The 18,811-nt window shown below is 49.9% G+C and overlaps 2 protein-coding genes across 3 annotated transcripts; one reads left to right on the top strand and one right to left on the bottom strand.

The window, feature by feature from the left end:
• Positions 1–1,010: 1,010 nt before the first annotated feature.
• On the bottom strand, positions 1,011–4,643 carry LOC136450095 (BIIDXI-like protein At5g11420). Of its 2 annotated transcripts, XM_066450379.1 has the most exons (3): positions 4,459–4,643; positions 3,718–3,751; positions 1,011–2,322 (listed from the first exon to the last, which is right to left on the bottom strand). In XM_066450379.1, exons 1-3 carry the CDS (start codon positions 4,526–4,528, stop codon positions 1,332–1,334), a joined length of 1,095 nt encoding a protein of 364 aa, XP_066306476.1. In that variant the 5' UTR covers positions 4,529–4,643; the 3' UTR covers positions 1,011–1,331. The 2 variants fall into 2 exon arrangements, with proteins under 2 accessions (XP_066306476.1, XP_066306475.1); XM_066450378.1 differs by lacking the exon at positions 3,718–3,751.
• An 8,192-nt stretch (positions 4,644–12,835) lies between these two features.
• LOC136452384 (uncharacterized) lies at positions 12,836–16,488 on the top strand. Its single transcript, XM_066452998.1, has 5 exons — positions 12,836–13,051; positions 13,876–14,031; positions 14,307–14,474; positions 15,189–15,343; positions 15,996–16,488. The coding sequence occupies exons 1-5, from the start codon at positions 12,976–12,978 to the stop codon at positions 16,173–16,175; spliced, it is 735 nt and encodes a 244-aa protein (XP_066309095.1). The 5' UTR covers positions 12,836–12,975; the 3' UTR covers positions 16,176–16,488.
• The last annotated feature ends 2,323 nt before the right edge of the window (positions 16,489–18,811 follow it).

Genomic DNA, 18,811 nt, shown 5'->3' with positions numbered 1-18,811 from the left:
GCTTGGCAGCTGTTTCGATCCTCCTGCATCAAATTCTTTCTTTGTCTTTAAATGATGTATAGGCAGACTGATTGGGGCTGTACAATCATGCAGGAAGAAAAGAAAAAAGCAAATCATGGCAGCAGCGGCGGATCCAGGGGGGGGGGGGGGGGGGGGGGGCTGCAACCCCCTTAATTTCTTGATTTCAAGCTTAATCGCTGTAGCAAAAGCTTGATTTTACCATTAAATCTTCATGCAAATCAACATCTCCATTGTTTTAGCCCCTCCTAATCCCGCATCGTGCATCCGCCACTGCATGGCAGAAGAGGCTAAGAGTGGGCTACTGAGCCATGGGCCTGTGCATGGCTGTGGTCTAGGCTTACAAGGCCTTATCTGTCCAGTGGGCTAGGATGTAGGAATCCTATTGTCCCGCCTCTCCGCTGGCCGGCGCCTCCGTCGATTTAGGGCCTTTTTGGTAGGGCTCCGGCTCCCGCACCTGTCGGTCGCCCACGGGCCGATAGGTGCCAGAGGGAGCCGGAGCCGCGGAGCCCGAAAAACGAGCTTCTCCGGCTCCCGCGGTGTCTGTGAGAGAGGAAATGAGGAGAGAGAAAAACAACTCCAGTCAACAGTAGTCCCCTGTCGGCCCGTGGGCGGTCGACAGGTGACCAAGGGCGGGAGCCGGAGCCTTGCCAAATAGGCCCTTAGTCTCCATGTTCCTCGCTGATTTCTTTAATCAAGATCACATGATTCTGGTGAAAATCTTCAGCGCTTGTTTCTTTGTGTCGTCGGTGGCCTCCAGGGTCCAGGCAGACGCCCAGACCAATTTGTCTTATGTCCCTTACTGCACGTTCATCTTGGGGCTCATGTGAAACTATGAGCTTGGATGGTGGAGCATGCAGCTGCCTGTATTCGTGGACAGATCATGAGCTCCGTTTGAGGTACATGTCGTCGTCTCGTCTGCGAGTAGCAGACTTAATCGCAGTTTCTCCTCTCAAGTCCCGTTTCAATCCGTTTGCAATGAACAGTCGAAATCAGGAACAAAAATAGTACTAGCAGCATTTGCCATTAATCCCGTGTCATCTTCAGTCTGGCACCTCATCAGGTTATCATAAGTTGATTAAACCTCTCCCGGTGCGCCCCTTTCATCGTCACAACAAGAAAACACCCAACGCGGCGCACTGCACGCATATACCACGCACACACCAAACCAAAAACGCCTACCAATATTACACCACCGCTGCGCCGCCTGCGATGTGCACGCATCGCATCGCACGTGGAAGCTAGCTGCTTACAGGAACTGCAGCAGGCGGCGGCCGGCGGCGGGCTTCTTGCGCAGGCCGACGAGCGAGGCGTCATCGACGAGCGGGCCGCAGAGCGCGCCGTCGGCCTTCATGTGGTAGAAGGTGCTCTGGAAGACGACGCGGGTGCGGTTGGCGATGGCCGTGAAGTCGAGCACGGCGCGCTTGTACCCACCGGTGCCCTTGGACTCGTACGGCACCTTGACGGTGGCGCGCGCCGCGTAGGCCTCGGCGACCATGGATCCCGTGCATCCGTCGCCGGAGTCCCCCACGGCGAAGGCGAGGCGGTAGGTCCACCCCGGCACGGTGCGCACCTCCTGGACCAGCGCGCTCTCCCTGCCGCCCACCAGCTCGACGGCGCGCGCGCCCTGGGGCACGGCGAAGTGCGCGGCGTCCACGTACTTGACGGCCTTGGAGGAGACGATCATCCAGGCGGGCAGCGGCGAGTGGTCGTCCTCGATGTTGGGCGGCACGAGCACGCCCCACGACGCGTTGGGCAGGAAGTAGGGGCCCTCCTCGAAGCCGCCGTTCTTGAGCATGTTGCCCCTGACCAGCGTGGGCGGGTACAGCGCCCGGATGGCGACGCCGTCGATGAGCGGGCCGCAGGCGGGGTCCTCCTCCACGCCGGGGTTGTGGATGACGAGCGTCACGGCGTCGAACTTGGCCTTGAAGGCCCAGGCGTACGAGTCCCAGCCGTTGCTGCCGTAGATGGTCTGCATGGGGAGCACCCCCCACTCGGGGCTCACCGACACGTTGAGCGTCTCCGCCTGCGCGCACGTCCGCGCCGCGCTGAAGGTGATGGCGTAGTAGGCGCCGCGCGTCACGGCCAGGCGCTGCCGGATGGAGGCCTCGTTGCCGAGGCGCACCGCGTGCGCGCCCTGCGGCACCACCAGCAGCATGTCGCCCTGCTTGTGCCCCGACTCGATGTACTCCACGAAGCCGGAGGTCTCCCAGCGCGGGATGGCGTTGGCGCCCGACACCACCGTTCCGTTCACCAGCGCCGACTTGGGCGGGCCATCCTCGAAGTTGCCGTTCGGAAGAAGACCTGCAGTGTTGCATTTGGAATTGTGATCCGGGCGCTCCATGTTAATCAAGCTGATTCGTACTATTAATTATGCAGCTATTGCTTGTGAAGGTAGTATGAATTGCAACGCCTGGCCATGTTAACTTCTTAAGCCTGGTATTGCAGATGGAGCCGAAAAGAGAGCTTCTTACAGACACAACAACGGGCAGTCTTTTGAGCTGACACTGACAGGGTGCACGTTAGCTATGGTGGCTGTGGCTGTTGTTGTTTGTGTCTGTGACCACAAGTCTGTTCGTTCTGCTGCTGTGTCGGTGGGGGCTCAGCAGCCTGAGACCGTCGTCAGAACTCGGACGCATTCACGGCTGCTCTATCAACCACATGCTGAGAGATCTGCAGACACATGCATCATGCACGGGTCCGATGCAACTGCACACGACCAAATCAAACACAGCCTAGCTACTCCCCTTAATCTGTTTTTACCCTTTTTTCACATCATCACCTGCCAATACTACTGAAAATGGTATTAGTACTTACGATGAATCACTTCTATATTAGGAGTAAAACTGAAACCGATGCTTTGGGAGGCGGAATGGCCAGGGTGGCAGAATATAATCCTTGTATATATCGACCAGACCAACATGCGATATATGGTTAACAACTGATTAATTAAGTGGGCCGGGTATATATGCTTGCCATGTGAGGTGTATGTGGACGTGGGCCAGGCAACAGGTGCATACTCCCTCCGTTCAAAACAAAAGAGTCATTCTTGCAGCAACTTTTGACTTTGACTAAATATATTTAATAAAATATTAATATTTATGGTATATAATTAGTATCATTAGGCAGATCGTTGAATATACTTTTATAATAAACTTATTTGGAGATACAAATGTTGCACATATTTTCTATAAACCTAGATAAAGTTAAGAAAGTTTGACCAGCACGATTTCCATAGCGACTCTATTTTCTGAGAAGAGGGAGTATAGCAGTATATTTGCATGCATGATGCACGGCGTCCTCTTGTAATAATCAAAGCCTTTGAGCGTTGATGCGTGCATGATGATCAGACCCATATGACAGCGACCCAGGAATCATTTTGTCGTGATGGCCCCCCTTAGCTTGCTTTGGGAAGGTTCGGATCTAACTACGTGATGGGAGGGATTGCGATCAGACCACCAGTGCTCTGCTAACAGGTTAGCATTTAATACATGGACAACATACTGGAGTGTCCACGTACTCCTGTCCTGTGTATAACAACAGGTTATTAGGGGCAGAATTTTTACTTTCCCTATTCATCAGTATATGTGTGTTATCCAAGCACTCAGTAGATGCCGCTATGAAACATTGTTGAATTCTGGACACCCTACGTCCATACTGATATAGTATATATTTTGTACAGGATAGTTTTGTGAATACAGTGGTGCTAGGCTCCATGGCTCCATTCGCTTCGCTGAAAAAAAACCGAAACACTATTCTAGCTGATTTGTAGGGAGAGAAAAATACTATTCCGACTGAAAAAAAATAAACTGAAAAGTACGAATTATAAGACAAACGAACAGAACCATACATATATATATATATATATATATTCGGGTGTTAATGTTATTATTACGACGACCTACAGTTCATCTGTGCATATGGACAAGCGGGAATTTTGCTTTGATTAGCTCTCACAGGCTATGCTACCCAGCAGCTGGAAAGCTGGAATTGGAAACTCTAAACAGAGAGGTCACTAGGAGCAGAGCAGTACACTGTGAGCCTGTGAGGACGATCTATGAAAGGTGACTTCACTACCTTATGCCCTACTAGCAGCATCTACTAAGGTCCAGTTTAGTTTGTAAAATATTTTGCAAAATTTTTCATATTCTTCGTCACATTGAATCTTTAGACGCATGCATAAAGCATTAAATATAAATAAAAAATAAAACTAATTACACAGTTTAGACGAAATCCACGAGACGAATCTTTTAAGTCTAATTAGACTATAATTGGACACTATTTGCCAAATAACAACGAAAATGCTACCGTACCCATTTTACCAAAAATTTTGGAACTAAACTGGGCCTAAGACTGAACCGAAGTGAAGTGAAGAGCCGCATAGCGGAACGATAATGCTTGGCTACGCATATGACAAAGCTTAGCTCCGAGAGCTCTCACCGTCGGTGACGACCGCGGCAGCCCGCGCCACCGCGCATACGAGGAGCAACAACAGCGCGACGCGCCGCATCTTTGCTCTCCCTCCTCCCGCTGCCGCTTCTCCTCCTCAACTCACAATTCACAAGGACTCTGATGTAGTGGTGGCTTCGCTGCTGGAGCTTCGACGAAGGACACGGGACCGGAGGACGATGAGCAGAGCAGCGGTGCGCGTCCGCTCTTATAGAGCGACCCCGCGGCAAAACGCCCACGAGGCCGCCGCTCAATAGCGAGAATGCCACTGGGGGCGGGGGTGCTGTTGGATTGAAACGAGGTCGAGCCCGCGCCACACGCGTGTCCCGGCTCCCGCGTGGGGTTCCGAACGGACGGACGCGGCGGCGCCACCCTGGGTTCGGGTCGGAGCCGACGCGGAGTGGCGGTCCTGCCCTTGGCGGGACAGCCCCTGCGTGTGGTCACATGGCCTTCTTCCAGCGCGTACGCTTGACTCTGCTGAAGAGCAGAGCACGGTGCGGCGGTGGTCAGGGGGATAGACAGGATAGTCTCGTCATTCAGGGGGTTTCGCCCGCGTCGGTGTTTGATTGGACACGACGTGGGGCCGTGCGCGCTTCGTCCCTAATCTGGTTGCCCGTGCTTGGGCCTGGTATAGATCACCTTCAAATTTAGGTTCCGTTCGCTTGTCTTAAAAATGGCTTGTTCGACTTCTTTTTTCAGCGGGAATAGTGTTTTTCTCTTACAACAATTCAGCCGGAACAGTGTTTTTCAGCCAGTTTCAGCCAAGTTTCAGACCAGCGAACGGGGCCTTAAGTTTTTTCACTCTCTCCATTACATCAATTTTTAGACACATGCATGAAGCATTAAATGTAGGTAAAAAAATAATTAATTGCACAGTTTGGTTGTAAATCACGAGACGAATCTTTTGAGCCTAGTTAGTCTATGATCGAATAAAGTTTGTCAAGTACAAACGAAACGTGCTACAGTGTCCAGATTACAAAAATTTGCAATCTAAACAAGGCCTTGGTTAATGCCTGCCATCATGGCAATAGTCTGGCTGTATAGCAGCGCGTGTACACAGCTCTTATGTGTGTACTAGGTACGTAGGGTCAGCAATCAGCCCCAACCACTGTTCCATTAGTGGAGGCATATGATAGAATTGACAGAACCTCTAGGTGCAGATCTAGTAGATAAAACTTAATTTAGATAGGAAACTAGATGATGTACCTCACAAAACCAGTCGTGGCGGTGGCGCCACCCACAAGGTGGCCGCGACGTGTCGGTGATAAGGTCGGCGACGGGGCAGCGCTCTAGTGGTGTCCTGGCGGCGGTGTGGACGTCCGGCGCTGTGCAGAGGCGGCGATGAAGGCAGTGGTGCTTCTCGTCGCTAACAGCACGTCCTTCTAAATCGAACTAGGACTAGGAACCTCGGTGGGGCGCCGGCGGCTGCGGTGAACCTCGTACCTTGCGCCCCGGTCCCCACCTTCTTCTTTATAGCGTTGCGCGACGGGGGGCCATCGGGCAGAAGAACAGCTGGGCGCCCCCGATCAGGGAGCAGATCAAGGGCCCAATTGGCCGTTGGGCAAAGTTGGTGGAGATCAATCCTAACATTCTCTCCCTTGATCTCACCTTATGACTTAAATTTAACTTACTTTATCTTTTTTCATTCCATCACAGATCAGTGCATATAGCGTGCCTCATCGTCACGGTCAGTTGTTATTAATCACCGAAACCCAACTAGAGGCCTAGATGCTTTCAGCCCGGAACAAAACCGACGCCGCGCGCGCTCCCCATGGAAACCCTAGGTCCATTCGTCATTCTCCTTCCCTCTCTTCTCCCTAGTGCCGATACAGAGAGCGACGACTACGGCGGTCGCCCATGGCGGCTAGAGGAAAGAGGTGGCGGCGCTGCTATGGGGCCCCTCGCCGGCGTGCGTGCTCACCCAAGGGTGAGCGCGTCGCCGTCGAGCGGCTTTGTGGCTACACCCTTTACCCCCGAGCCTACGGAGCTCCCCAAAACCCTAACTTCACTTTCTCCTCCCCCTTTCTTTTCACTCTCACGGACGGTGTCCAAAGACGATGGTAATGACGGCCACACAAGGCAGCCGGAGGAGGAGAGTGCGGCGCCGCCACGCCCCTCTTGTCAGAGCGCGCGCTCCCCAATGGGTGAGCGCGCCGCCGTCAAGCGGTCCTATGATGGTGCCCTAGCCGGTGCTTGCGCGCGCGACGCTTCGTTCCCGCGTGCCGGCGAGGCACACAGCAGGTCCTTCTTCCCGCGCGCGGCGGTGTCGACAGCGGTGGAGTAGCCCTGGTGAGTTCTTCCCTTTTCCGCCCTTTCCCCTTCTAGGGTTTGGGTTAGGTTAGACTATTTCTTCTCGCGCCCGCGGTGGCTCATGGTGACTTCCCACGTGGCATCGAGGTGACGGCTGGCGGTGGCGACGGTGGGGAAAGAACCTAGGTAGGTCCCATCCTCCTCTCCGTTCTATGATCGAGGGTTAGGGTTTGGGAAACTTGAAATCTTTCATCTTTGTCTAATTTCTTTTCAGTTTTCAACCCGATCTAAATCTAGATACTAGAAAACTGGCTCTGATACTATTGATAGAACTGATAGAACCTCTAGGTGCAGATCTAGCGGGTAAAACTTAACTTAGATAGGGAACTAGATGAAGTACCTCACCAAAACCAGTCACGCACGGTGCCGCCGCCAACAAGGTGGCCGCGACGTGTCGGTGATAAGGTCGGCGTCGGGGTAGCGCTGTCTCGACGGTGGTGTGGACGTTCGGCGCTGTGCAGAGGCAGCGGTGAAGGCAGTGGTGCTCCCCGTCGCTCACAGGGCACCCTTCTAGATTAGACTAGGGCTAGGAACCTCGGTGGGGCGCTGGCGATTGCGGTGAACCACGTACCTTATGCTCCGGCCCCCACCTTCCTCTTTATAGCGCTCCACGACGGGGCCCATCAGCTAGGAGAACAGCTGGGTGCCCCCGATCAGGGCGCGGATCAAGGACCCAATTGGTCGTTAGGCCAAGTTGGTGGAGATCAATCTTAACAACGTACACTTGCACGCGTTAACACTTTGACGTCGGTCATAGCCTTCGCAGCAGGATACACGGTGCACTTGCGTCATAGTCACATGTTCAGTAACGACAGGCGACCAATGCATGACAAGAGCGTCATCGATTGGCAAAGATACCGCCAACCTAGGTTGACCGGCACATGGCTACATGCGTACGTGCGCCGTAAGTCATGCGCCCCTTGATTATTGCTTGCAGGTTGAGAAAACTACTGTCTGTGTATGACCTTGTACTCAGTGTCGGCCCTAGGGATAGGGCACGAGGTGCGACGGCTGAGGGCCCAAGCGGAGGAGGGGCCCAAGCCTAGGTATATAAACCCCCAGGTCCTATAGTCCATTAGGCATTAGCAAACTAATGAGAAGAGAGACATATAACTGGTTAGACGGCCCAAAAAGACAACATCGATATTTCTTTCCTAATTTCCTTTCTCCACGGCCCTCGGGTAGAGAGGAGGCGAGGAGTCACGCTGCACACAGCACACTCTGATCGTAAGTTCGCGCGCGTGCGCCTTACACACGCGGAGCTGGCGAGCCGCGCCGCCGCGAAGAGCTAGACTACCACAGACACAGACACGGTGCACGAGGACGGCAACTCGGCAGGGCTCCACGACGACGACATCTTGATTCTTGGCTTCTTACGAATTGTAATCACCGATCAGTTGTTTAGGCCCAAAGTATTTTTTCCTTTTTATTTTTAATCTAAATTAATTATTTGTATAGTATTCCAAACTTCTAGTACTTTGTACCCATATAGTCATATTTTTCTTCTAATTTAGGTGTTAGAATTTTAGAATGTTTTCTAAGAAACATTTGTCATGGGTGAGAAAAGAAAACGAATATATTACTTTTTTTATCTACATTGTTTCTCGATAATTATCATACATCTACAAATATATTGCTTAATCTACATTGTTCCTCGATAATTATCAGACATGTTAACTTCAAAAATATGTTATTGAATTTACTTTCGTTTTACAAGGAAAATTAGCACCTATATATTATAAGATTTTATACATGATCAAGAGAGACCGTTACGACGAGATCGTCATAGGGTCCTTAAAATTCTAGGACCAGCACTGCTTGTACTCACTCATCAACAAGACAAAAATCCAGAGCCAAGCACATTGATCGCCGACAAGGGTCGGAGATCGTCGTGGCTTGCACTCAACAGCAAGCTAAGCCAGGAGTAGCATCGGTCGCCGGATCTATCTGCGCACCAAGGCCCCTCAGCACTCCGTCCCTCCGGTTCTGGGTCTCAGACTCTCAGGTAGTGTTTAGTTATCAAAATTTTGCAAAATTTTTCAAGATTCTCAGTTACATCGAATCTTTAGACGCATGCATGAAATATTAAATATAAATAAAAAATAAAACTAATTACACAATTTAGACGAAATTCACGAGACGAATCTTTTAAACCTAATTAGACTATGATTAAACACTAATTATCAAATAACAACGAAAGTGCTATAGTATCATTTCGCCAAAAAATTCACCAACTAAACCGGGCCTCAGCCTTCGGGAACGCGCTCAGGCTATCCCCAATTCCATAGACCGGGTTCGCATGCGCATCCTTGAGTAGCCGCTGGTCGACATGCCATCGATAGATCTCAGCTGGCATCATTACCAGTCCTGGGGGTCCTAGGTATATTTCCCCACACCTCCCCTTTCGCGTCCGAAAGCTGATGCCGGCCGGGGGCCTCTGTGGAGAGAGAGAGAGAGACTCTACGGCGACGAACTAGCTGCCGCTGCATCGCATGAGCGACGACGACGACGACGACACGGGTCACCGCTGCATCGCATCTTATATTAATTAGCACGCACGCTAGCTGCCGCTGCCGCTGCCTGCCCCATAAAACAAGTGATGGTTCCATGTGCGATCGCCTGCTCTGTGTCGCGGATCCATCGAGCCGCGCCGCGCGGATGCATGCACGCACCACGCGCGCAGTGGCCTAGTCAGTGCCGCGCCGCTGCAATGCGCGCAGGTGCAGCGCCCTGTGCCACTGCCATTAGTTATGGGTGTGGAGCCAGGCACGGGGCGGGGGCCGGCCGGATCTTATCTTTGGAGCTGGCCCATGTGACCTAGCTTGCTCTAGTTTATCTGATGCATCGGAAGCAGGCAGCAGGGGACCTGCAGGCGCCATCATGTAGCTGATGCTACATTTCTTGAGCTGACGCGAACATGACCGCGGTTACGTGATAGCACATGCAGAAACGTTCGGTGTCCACGCGTCCTGAATCCTGATCCGAGTGTCCACGTGCTTGCACTGGTCCTTCTCTAATCTCTACCACAACGCCGCAGCCCATGGACCGTTGACGGCACAGGATTTCATTTCTCATAATATAGTAGTACTCCGTAAGTTATATATGGGCGCGCGTTGGGCTTGTTCAGAAATGAAGGCGCGGGTGCTCCGCTTCACCGACCGAGCTCCGATCCGCCGGCCGGCGTCAAAACAGCACCAGAACCGGTGGTCCGGACCGGCGTGAAAAAACCCAGCGGTCCCGTTAGTTTCGCCGAAAAAACAAATGAAACACTGTTTTGATTGATTTGTTGTAATTTGTTGCGAAAGAAAAATACTGTTCGGAGCGAACAGGGCCAGCATTGGAATCTGTGCGCGCCGCCTTATCGCGTGCACGGCGAGTTCTCGCCATCATGCTCATGTCATGCATGGCCGCCTGTAGCTTTTGTTTCATTCGTGGTGAAAACCTATCGCTTGTTTCATTCGACGGGGCCAAAAGACAAGCACAAGGTGCGGATCATGGGTGCAAGAAACTCCCGAACAGGCTAAAAAGCGTTTCGGGATAACTTCTGAGACGTACAGTACGGGCGCAGACAAAGCTACGATTCAAAGGTCAGGTGAGAGCAGACAGCAGAGGCCGCACATCCACCATACTGTACCCATCATCAACTGCACTTCCCCCGTTCGTGTCTGTGCTAGCTATAGCTGCTTTGGGTTGGGTTTGCATCTGGCTGAAGCCTTTTTGGATGGACACGGCCCCGGCGCCCCGCGATCTGTCAGCCCGTTCGCTCGGTACTATTGGGACTATAAGCCAATCCAATATTTTTCTCACACATTAAACCAGTCAACAATACTTTTAGTCATAACTTATAAATCAAACAAGTTCAAAGTGTTGTTAGCACTTAGCAGCAACAGGTTCCGGACTCGATCCAAGTTTTGTCAGTCTAGTACTACTACTACACTGGAGCAGCTCTAGGTTTGTCTTAGACCCCGTTTAGTTTCGAATTTTTTTTTTGCTTTTGGCTACTGTAGCATTTTCGTCTTAACTTGAGGCCCCCGGCCCACCGTGAAAACGAGGTGTCGTGTCATGCATGCAGATAGGCTGGTCCCTGTTACCATTTGCAGGTTCGTGCGAACTATGCACATGGTCACATGGACAAGTTGACCATGACCTATCGCAGCACGTACAAGGTCGGTATGGTACGATGCGGTATCTCTGTTACGTACACAAAGGCAATGCAAATTGCAAAAGCCTTAGCTTGACATGGTCCTTTTTCTTTCTTGTTCTGTGTCCCCTACATGTGTGCACCGCCGCCTGCTCTTTGCACGGGAAGCATGCATACTCCAGGTTTAATCAAGACGTCGCCGTTTGAGTCATTGTTTGGTACTGGTAGAACTGAAGCAGCATCAGGGGTATAACGACTGTCGTATTAATTAATTAACTAGAGTGTTACCAAGCTACTCCCTCTGCGTGTAGCCTAGCGAGGACCTGGCTGCAGTTGGGGGTGTCGTCCGGCGGTTCCGGGGCCCCTCAAGTTAAGACGAACCTAGAGCAGCTTGTCCCGGCGCTGGCCTCCTCTCCTTCCTTGGAGACGTCGGTTCCGCTGCCAGACAGGGCCCCGGGCCCGCAAGCGACACGGCCATGTGAGCCCCTGCCTGCGCTGTGCGCTAGCGATGCGGCGGTGTGAGGGCGACGCGCAGCGACCGACACACGAGCGCGCGCGCCGCGCAAGCCCCAGGGCGGGCGGTCCGAGTCCGACCGACAGATCGATCGATCTGCCGTCGCCGTCGTGGCGCAGCCGCGAGCACTCCCGCCCGCTCGTCCGTCCGGTCCGCCATATGTGCAAGAACAACCCCCGGGGCCCCAGCCAGCTGTCTGCCTGCCTACCTGATCGACTTCGGCCGGTATTAAATCGGCTTTCTGCTGATTTGTACGGCTGGTTTACTATAAGAGAAACATTATTCCACGACTGATTTGTACTGATTACAGCTGACTGAATAGCACACGCGAACGAGGCTGATCCACTCGCCGCCGCTTGCCTTTCGATGATCTGCTTCCGGTCTGGAGATATGATCGGAATGCGCCGACGACGGGATAGGATAGGAGCCGCAGGCGCGGATCTCACCGCCGTCGCGCCCGGCCACCAGCGCCAGCGCGTGTATGTGCGTCGAGAGTGATCATCACTCATGATGTCGTTCCAGCTGTTGTGTTGTGCGGACGGATGCGCGTCGTACGTGTAACGTGTGGTTTTGTGTACGAGTGCTGTCGCTCGAGCCTGCAGTGCAGGGACCGTGTCCCCTGTCTCCCTCTCCGGCTCTCCGCCCGCCTGGACCGCGCAACCGTGCTCGAGTAGTATTTCAAATGCAAATGCCAAGGCCATGGGCACCAATCACACCAGCTTGATCGCCCCGGGACCGTAGCGGAAAGCAGGGAACAGCGGAAGGAAGACTGAAGAAGGGCCCATCTCCCATCGGGCATCGGCCATGGGCCATGGTGTTGGAGTAAATGCTGACCGGTCCAGAGTCCAAGCGGGAGAGAGGAACACGAGGACTGCTCGCACTGTTAGTTCGGTTTATAGGTCATAAATAGTATTTTTCGCTCACGACAATAGACAAAAATACTTTGGCTATGACCAGCCAAGCAACGAAACATGCCTAAATACAGCCCACTACTAGTCCGCTTCAACGGATGTCGTCTGTCGTCCTGAAAACAGGAGAGTCCAGAAATGGCTGGATTGGAGCCAAGCTGCATCGGCCAACGGCACATACCGCATGCTGCACGTACTCTGTTGTTCTGAACTTTGCAGTTACTTTCCAAGTTTGTACGCGTACATAGTATGCCAAGAAAATTGATGACAAATTTCTACGGCACTTTCAAACTACTGATGGGCAAAAATTGGCCAAAGCTTAAACGGGATTTTCTCGGAGAATTGCAGCGGAGATTAGCGGCCTGGGCCTGGCGTGGCAAGCGGCGACAGTCCAAACCCACGAGAACACTGAACACTAGGGGCCATCCGCGCCGTCCGTTGCAGATCTAATGTCAGCTATTGACGACCATGGTCACTCGCCCAGTCACCGACGCTGGCTCTGCTCACGCCTCACGCGCACCTACCCCCTCGCCTCGCGCAATCCGATTCCGAGCGGAGCAATCCCCCGATTCCCCCGCACAGGTTAGGCCCAAGCTTCCTCCTCAGCCGGCGGCGGCACTCGGCAGCTGCTGGAGATGGCCTTGGTGGGGGCGGGGGCGCTGCTGCTCCCCTTCCTCGCCGTCGCGACCTGCCTCGACGTTCCTTCCCGCGGTAATGCACTACGCAGTGATAACTCGCTTGTCCGAAACAAACAACTTATTGCCACATTCCGGTGGAGCGTGCTAGGGTTACTATTACTTGTCTAATTAGGCCACCGCCGACCTCTGCCATGGCGCTGTACTCCGGCTTTGGTCAGTTAAGAGTAGGTCAGCTGTTTAAATTATGTGGTATTTAGAGTAGCCGAACTGCATAAATTATGTGACATGAAGCAGTAACACCACCCATGTCCATGTGACGGTTACTCCCTTCATCGGCATTGATATGTGGCCCTGAAGCACCAGCAGGCAGCAGGGCACAGTTTGTAGTGAAAAGGTGCAGATAGGGGCATAGGGCAAAAGTTTGTGATTGGGTTCAACTCATGCGTGTCAAAGACCAGCCTGATAAAATCGCTGCAGCTGAATGCTAAAGGACTTGAATGGTTACTGCTGTGTGCTAGATCTCCGATTGGCAATGGCAGTGCTGAGGGTTCTGTGTGAAGTCACTAGATTCAGGGGCGAAATAGAGGCCATAGCTAATTTCTATGTGGTATTTTGGTACCAACTAGATAATTTCATCAACTATATGGCCCTGACTACTTTGGTCTAAATTGAATGGAAACCAGACACCCAGCAGGTTAATAACATTTCTTGAAGGGATTTTGAAACTCCAGTGCTGCAGCAATCTAGTCAAATGCATGTTGCACAAGTGCATGGTCTCATTTTATATGCCTATTAAATTTTACAGCATGGATTACTAGTTTATGGCACAAAAACACATGAAGTTTTACCATACTACCTTTGGCTCACGGTGAAGTTGGCAATATATTCAAATTGCAGGGTGCTATTGGACTGGGTGCCAAAGCAAATGGTTTGGAGTATGCGCTGCTCGCCACTTCTTGGATTCTCAGTCAGATGATTGTGGTGGTCTTTGCATGGAGTCGAAAAGCCCTCCATGCCTTCCACTCCACACACATTTCTATTGTTGCAAACCAGGTCTACACATTGGTTTTACTACATTCAGTTCAGACAACAAAAATGGCCATTGTTGCAGACCAGGTCTATACATTGGTTTTAACAGACAACGAAAATGACTATAGCAGTCTGCCAGTTTGCTTGAATCATGTATGGACATGGAACTTAATAGTAATACCTACTCCTTAGAACAATTAGTTTCAGAGTACACATTCTTTTAAATTGTCACTGTACCATTTGGCCAAATTACTCTAGCATTCTGAGACAGATTTTTTATTGTGCATTCTGAAGGGCAGGAATCCCAAAGGTAACAAACAAGTGTGGACACTGCAAGAGCAAGCTGGATTTTGGCAAAGAGTTTATATGCTGCTCAGATTGCTCTGATCCAACCATTATGGACAAGAATAGCAAACTGGGTTACTGCAAAAGTGGTGCTGACTTAACAATGCAATTAAAACCACAAGGTGTATTTTCACCACTAAGTCATACAAGACAAGGCTCAATTGCAGTTTGACAGCTTTTACTGCGTGCACATGTATTTTTAATCATTTACTAACTAAAGAGATATCTGGTTCTATAACATTAATAAGGCTATTACTAGTTAAGATGGAAGGGGGAAAACAAAAGGCTTCTGTAAGGGAATAAAATCCTCCTGCTTGCTTTAATTGATGCCTGGAATATTCAGCATACCTTAAGTCATCTGTTGACAAATAATCCTGCAAAAGGTTCATGTATTATCATACATTCATAAATAATATTAGTTCAAAATACAAGGTGGGTTTTTATCATTCTTGTGTAAACACTAAACTGACTATACTGTCCAATATCTTTAGTATGTAAGACAATATTGTTCTACTTCTTGTATTGCAAGATTTTGAAAATACTGGTACAAAACAGGATGACTCTTAAGAACAGGAAATGTTTGTAACTGTGTTAAACAGAGCTTATGCCTTAATTTGTCTGATGTATTCTAAAATTTTCCTCAGCTGGTGTAATACTTATATTTATTTTCAAAGGTCGTTCAAGTGTTTGTAGCACAATTCACTGTTTCAGCATTTAGTCAGCACTTTGTCTTTGCAGTAGTTTCATGCTCATACTGCTAACCAAGGTCCTATTCCCCTTTCCTTTATGAATCTTTCTATTCCGTATTCCTTGTCCTTAATATATGTTATATGCAGAAACTTTTCACTGGGTTGCTGGCCCATGGATGACATGCTCCTCTCCATGTGATGGTGGTATTCGATATCGTGATGTTGCTTGTTATGGAAATTTGGATGATAACACAATCAAACACTACCCTGTGGATGATGCTAGCTGTTCAGCAGATGAAATGGTACTTCGAACTATTCAATTCAATTTGGTTGCACCTTAACGGAAATCTGTCTATTGCATACTTTCTTTCACTCATAAAGAGTATCCATTATTTAGTTTATTACAGTCATATCCTATGTCTATTGATATCAAAACAACCAAACAATAATGTTTGCTATAAGGTTCGGTATGGTTACTGAAAAATCACCAATGTTGGAGCAGGTGTGGAAATAGTACTGCAACAGCAAATTATGTCAGATTAGTTAGATTATTGATACAAATTATGGCAAGCGTAAATCATAGCAATCTGCAAAAAAAAAGAAGTTATTTTTTTCATTATCACAATAAACTTACATTGTTGAATAAATAACTGTTCCGAATGCCTGTTCAGCGTTATTAACCAAAAATTATATGTCTTTTGGATTAAGAGCAGCTATCTGAAATCCTCAAACATTTGACATATAACTGACCTTCTAAGCTTCAGAAACAGGATATGATGTACAGAATTACCTCTTTGTTACATGCTGTATTAAGCATATTAAGTATGAAAAATATGAACTCTATAGTCTAGAGGTAATTTGAGAAAAATGAATCTCGAGATATAATATTTGGTTCTCTAATGTATCAGGAAATTTGGCTTCTCACTGTTGAATGCTTTTTTATTTGTCTGATAGCCTGCAAGACAGGAGGCCTGTAATCAGCAGAGTTGTAGTGATCCTGAGATGACACAGTCAGTGAATCCCAAGAAAAGTGGAATGTCTGGTTGGTTGGTAGCATTGGTTGTTATCCTAGGTCTCAGTGTAGCTGCCGGCATTGCATTTACGAGATACACTTACTACGTGAGGTATGCATAAATCTTTCCATAGGATTACATTGTTCGCTATTCTCTGTTATCGTGGATTTTTGGTGTTTTTTATGACCGTCTTGCTAGAATTCTCGATCCTCAGAGATTATTTGCATGCACTCTATATATATTCCATAGTAAATGCACAAATGTTAGATAGCAGTTGCACGATTTTTCGGTTTGGATTTCCAACATGGAATTAAATGGTGAACTATATGTAGTTTTGATTGCATTATCAAACATTTTTGTTCTTTTGGGAAGTCAAGATTAATTGTTGGTGCAATCTGGTCTACAGTTCCTGAAAGAAAAATTTCTGCATATTTCCAAAGAACATGCTAATGTACATTGTTAATATATATGGAATCACTGGTGTGGGTGGGTCTAGTGTTATTCGGGTTCTAAACTCTTTTTATCAGCCTCCTTGGTTTCAGCCCGGTCTAAACCGGCCAGTCAATAGTGTTTTTTCTCACAATAAATCAGTATCAACTAGCTTAAATCAGCCCAGAAATCAATCAGCGAATAAGCCGAATACAGTAGTACTCGGTAAGTTATATATGGGCGCGCGTTGGGCTTGTTCAGAAATGAAGGCGCGGGTGCTCTGCTTCACCGACCGAGCTCCGATCCGCCGGCCGGCGTCAAAACAGCACCAGGACCGGTGGTCCGGACCGGCGTGAAAAAACCCAGCGGCCCCGTTCGCTTCGCCCAAAATATCAGTGTTACGACTGATTTGTTGGTAGAGGAAAATAATATTTGGAGCGAACAGGGCCAGGATTGGAATGTGTGCGCGCCGCCTTATCGCGTGCACGGCGAGTTCTCGCCATCATGCTCATGTCATGCATGGCCGCCTGTAGCTTTGTTTCATTCTGTGGTGAAAACCTATCGCTTGTTTCATTCGACGGGGCCAAAAGACAAGCACATGGTGCGGATCATGGGTGCAAGAGTCTGTTCATTTGCTCGTAAATGATTGTAAATTTTCAGTTGAGAATAGTATTTTTCTTTCACATTAAATCAGCTAGCAGTAAATACTTCATGATACAATACGGCCTCCCGAACAGGCTAAAAAGCGTTTCGGGATAACTTCTGAGACGTACAGTACGGGCGCAGACAAAGCTACGATTCAAAGGTCAGGTGAGAGCAGACAGCAGAGGCCGCACATCCACCATACTGTACCCATCATCAACTGCACTTCCCCCGTTCGTGTCTGTGCTAGCTATAGCTGCTTTGGGTTGGGTTTGCATCTGGCTGAAGCCTTTTTGGATGGACACGGCCCCGGCGCCCCGCGATCTGTCAGCCCGTTCGCTCGGTACTATTGGGACTATAAGCCAATCCAATATTTTTCTCACACATTAAACCAGTCAACAATACTTTTAGTCATAACTTATAAATCAAACAAGTTCAAAGTGTTGTTAGCACTTAGCAGCAACAGGTTCCGGACTCGATCCAAGTTTTGTCAGTCTAGTACTACTACTACACTGGAGCAGCTCTAGGTTTGTCTTAGACCCCGTTTAGTTTCGAATTTTTTTTTTGCTTTTGGCTACTGTAGCATTTTCGTTTTTATTTGGCAAAAATTGTCCAATTATGGATTATTTAGGCTTAAAAGATTCGTCTCATGATTTCTCGGCTAACTATGTAATTAGTTTTTTTTCGTCTACATTTAGTACTCCATGCATGTGCCGTAAGATTCGATGTGACGGATACTGTGCAAAAAATTTTGGTTTTTGGATGGAATTAAACGGGGCCTTAACTTGAGCCCCCCCCCCCCCCCCCCCCCCCCCCCCCGGCCCACCGTGAAAACGAGGTGTTGTGTCATGCATGCAGATAGGCTGGTCCCTGTGACCATTTGCAGGTTCGTGCGAACTATGCACATGGTCACATGGACAAGTTGACCATTACCTATCGCAGCACGTACAAGGTCGGTATGGTACGATGCGGTATCTCTGTTACGTACACAAAGGCAATGCAAATTGCAAAAGCCTTAGCTTGACATGGTCCTTTTTCTTTCTTGTTCTGTGTCCCCTACATGTGTGCACCGCCGCCTGCTCTTTGCACGGGAAGCATGCATACTCCAGGTTTAATCAAGACGTCGCCGTTTGAGTCATTGTTTGGTACTGGTAGAACTGAAGCAGCATCAGGGGTATAACGACTGTCGTATTAATTAATTAACTAGCGTGTTACCAAGCTACTCCCTCTGCGTGTAGCCTAGCGAGGACCTGCCAGCAGTTGGGGGTGTCGTCCGGCGGTTCCGGGGCCCCTCAAGTTAAGACGAACCTAGAGCAGCTTGTCCCGGCGCTGGCCTCCTCTCCTTCCTTGGAGACGTCGGTTCCGCTGCCAGACAGGGCCCCGGGCCCGCGAGCGACACGGCCATGTGAGCCCCTGCCTGCGCTGTGCGCTAGCGATGCGGCGGTGTGAGAGCGACGCGCAGCGACCGACACACGAGCGCGCGCGCCGCGCAAGCCCCAGGGCGGGCGGTCCGAGTCCGACCGACAGATCGATCGATCTGCCGTCGCCGTCGTGGCGCAGCCGCGAGCACTCCCGCCCGCTCGTCCGTCCGGTCCGCCATATGTGCAAGAACAACCCCCGGGGCCCCAGCCAGCTGCCTGCCTGCCTACCTGATCGACTTCGGCCAGTATTATTAAATCGGCTTTC

Source organism: Miscanthus floridulus, chromosome 5 (genome assembly GCF_019320115.1).
Source record: "Miscanthus floridulus cultivar M001 chromosome 5, ASM1932011v1, whole genome shotgun sequence".
NCBI classification, from domain to species: domain Eukaryota; kingdom Viridiplantae; phylum Streptophyta; class Magnoliopsida; order Poales; family Poaceae; genus Miscanthus; species Miscanthus floridulus.
This window is presented reverse-complemented; position numbering and strand designations above follow the sequence as displayed.

Bases quoted from the DNA above. Each gene is read 5' to 3' on its own strand.
- LOC136452384 (XM_066452998.1), top strand. From the start codon at position 12,976: ATGGCCTTGGTGGGGGCGGGGGCGCTGCTGCTCCCCTTCCTCGCCGTC. The intron at 13,052-13,875 runs GTAATGCACTAC...TTCAAATTGCAG, and splicing joins CCTCGACGTTCCTTCCCGCG to GGTGCTATTGGACTGGGTGC. The intron at 14,032-14,306 runs GTCTACACATTG...TCTGAAGGGCAG, and splicing joins TTTCTATTGTTGCAAACCAG to GAATCCCAAAGGTAACAAAC.
- LOC136450095 (XM_066450378.1), bottom strand. From the start codon at position 4,528: ATGCGGCGCGTCGCGCTGTTGTTGCTCCTCGTATGCGCGGTGGCGCGG. The intron at 2,323-4,458 runs GTGAGAGCTCTC...GCAACACTGCAG, and splicing joins TGCCGCGGTCGTCACCGACG to GTCTTCTTCCGAACGGCAAC.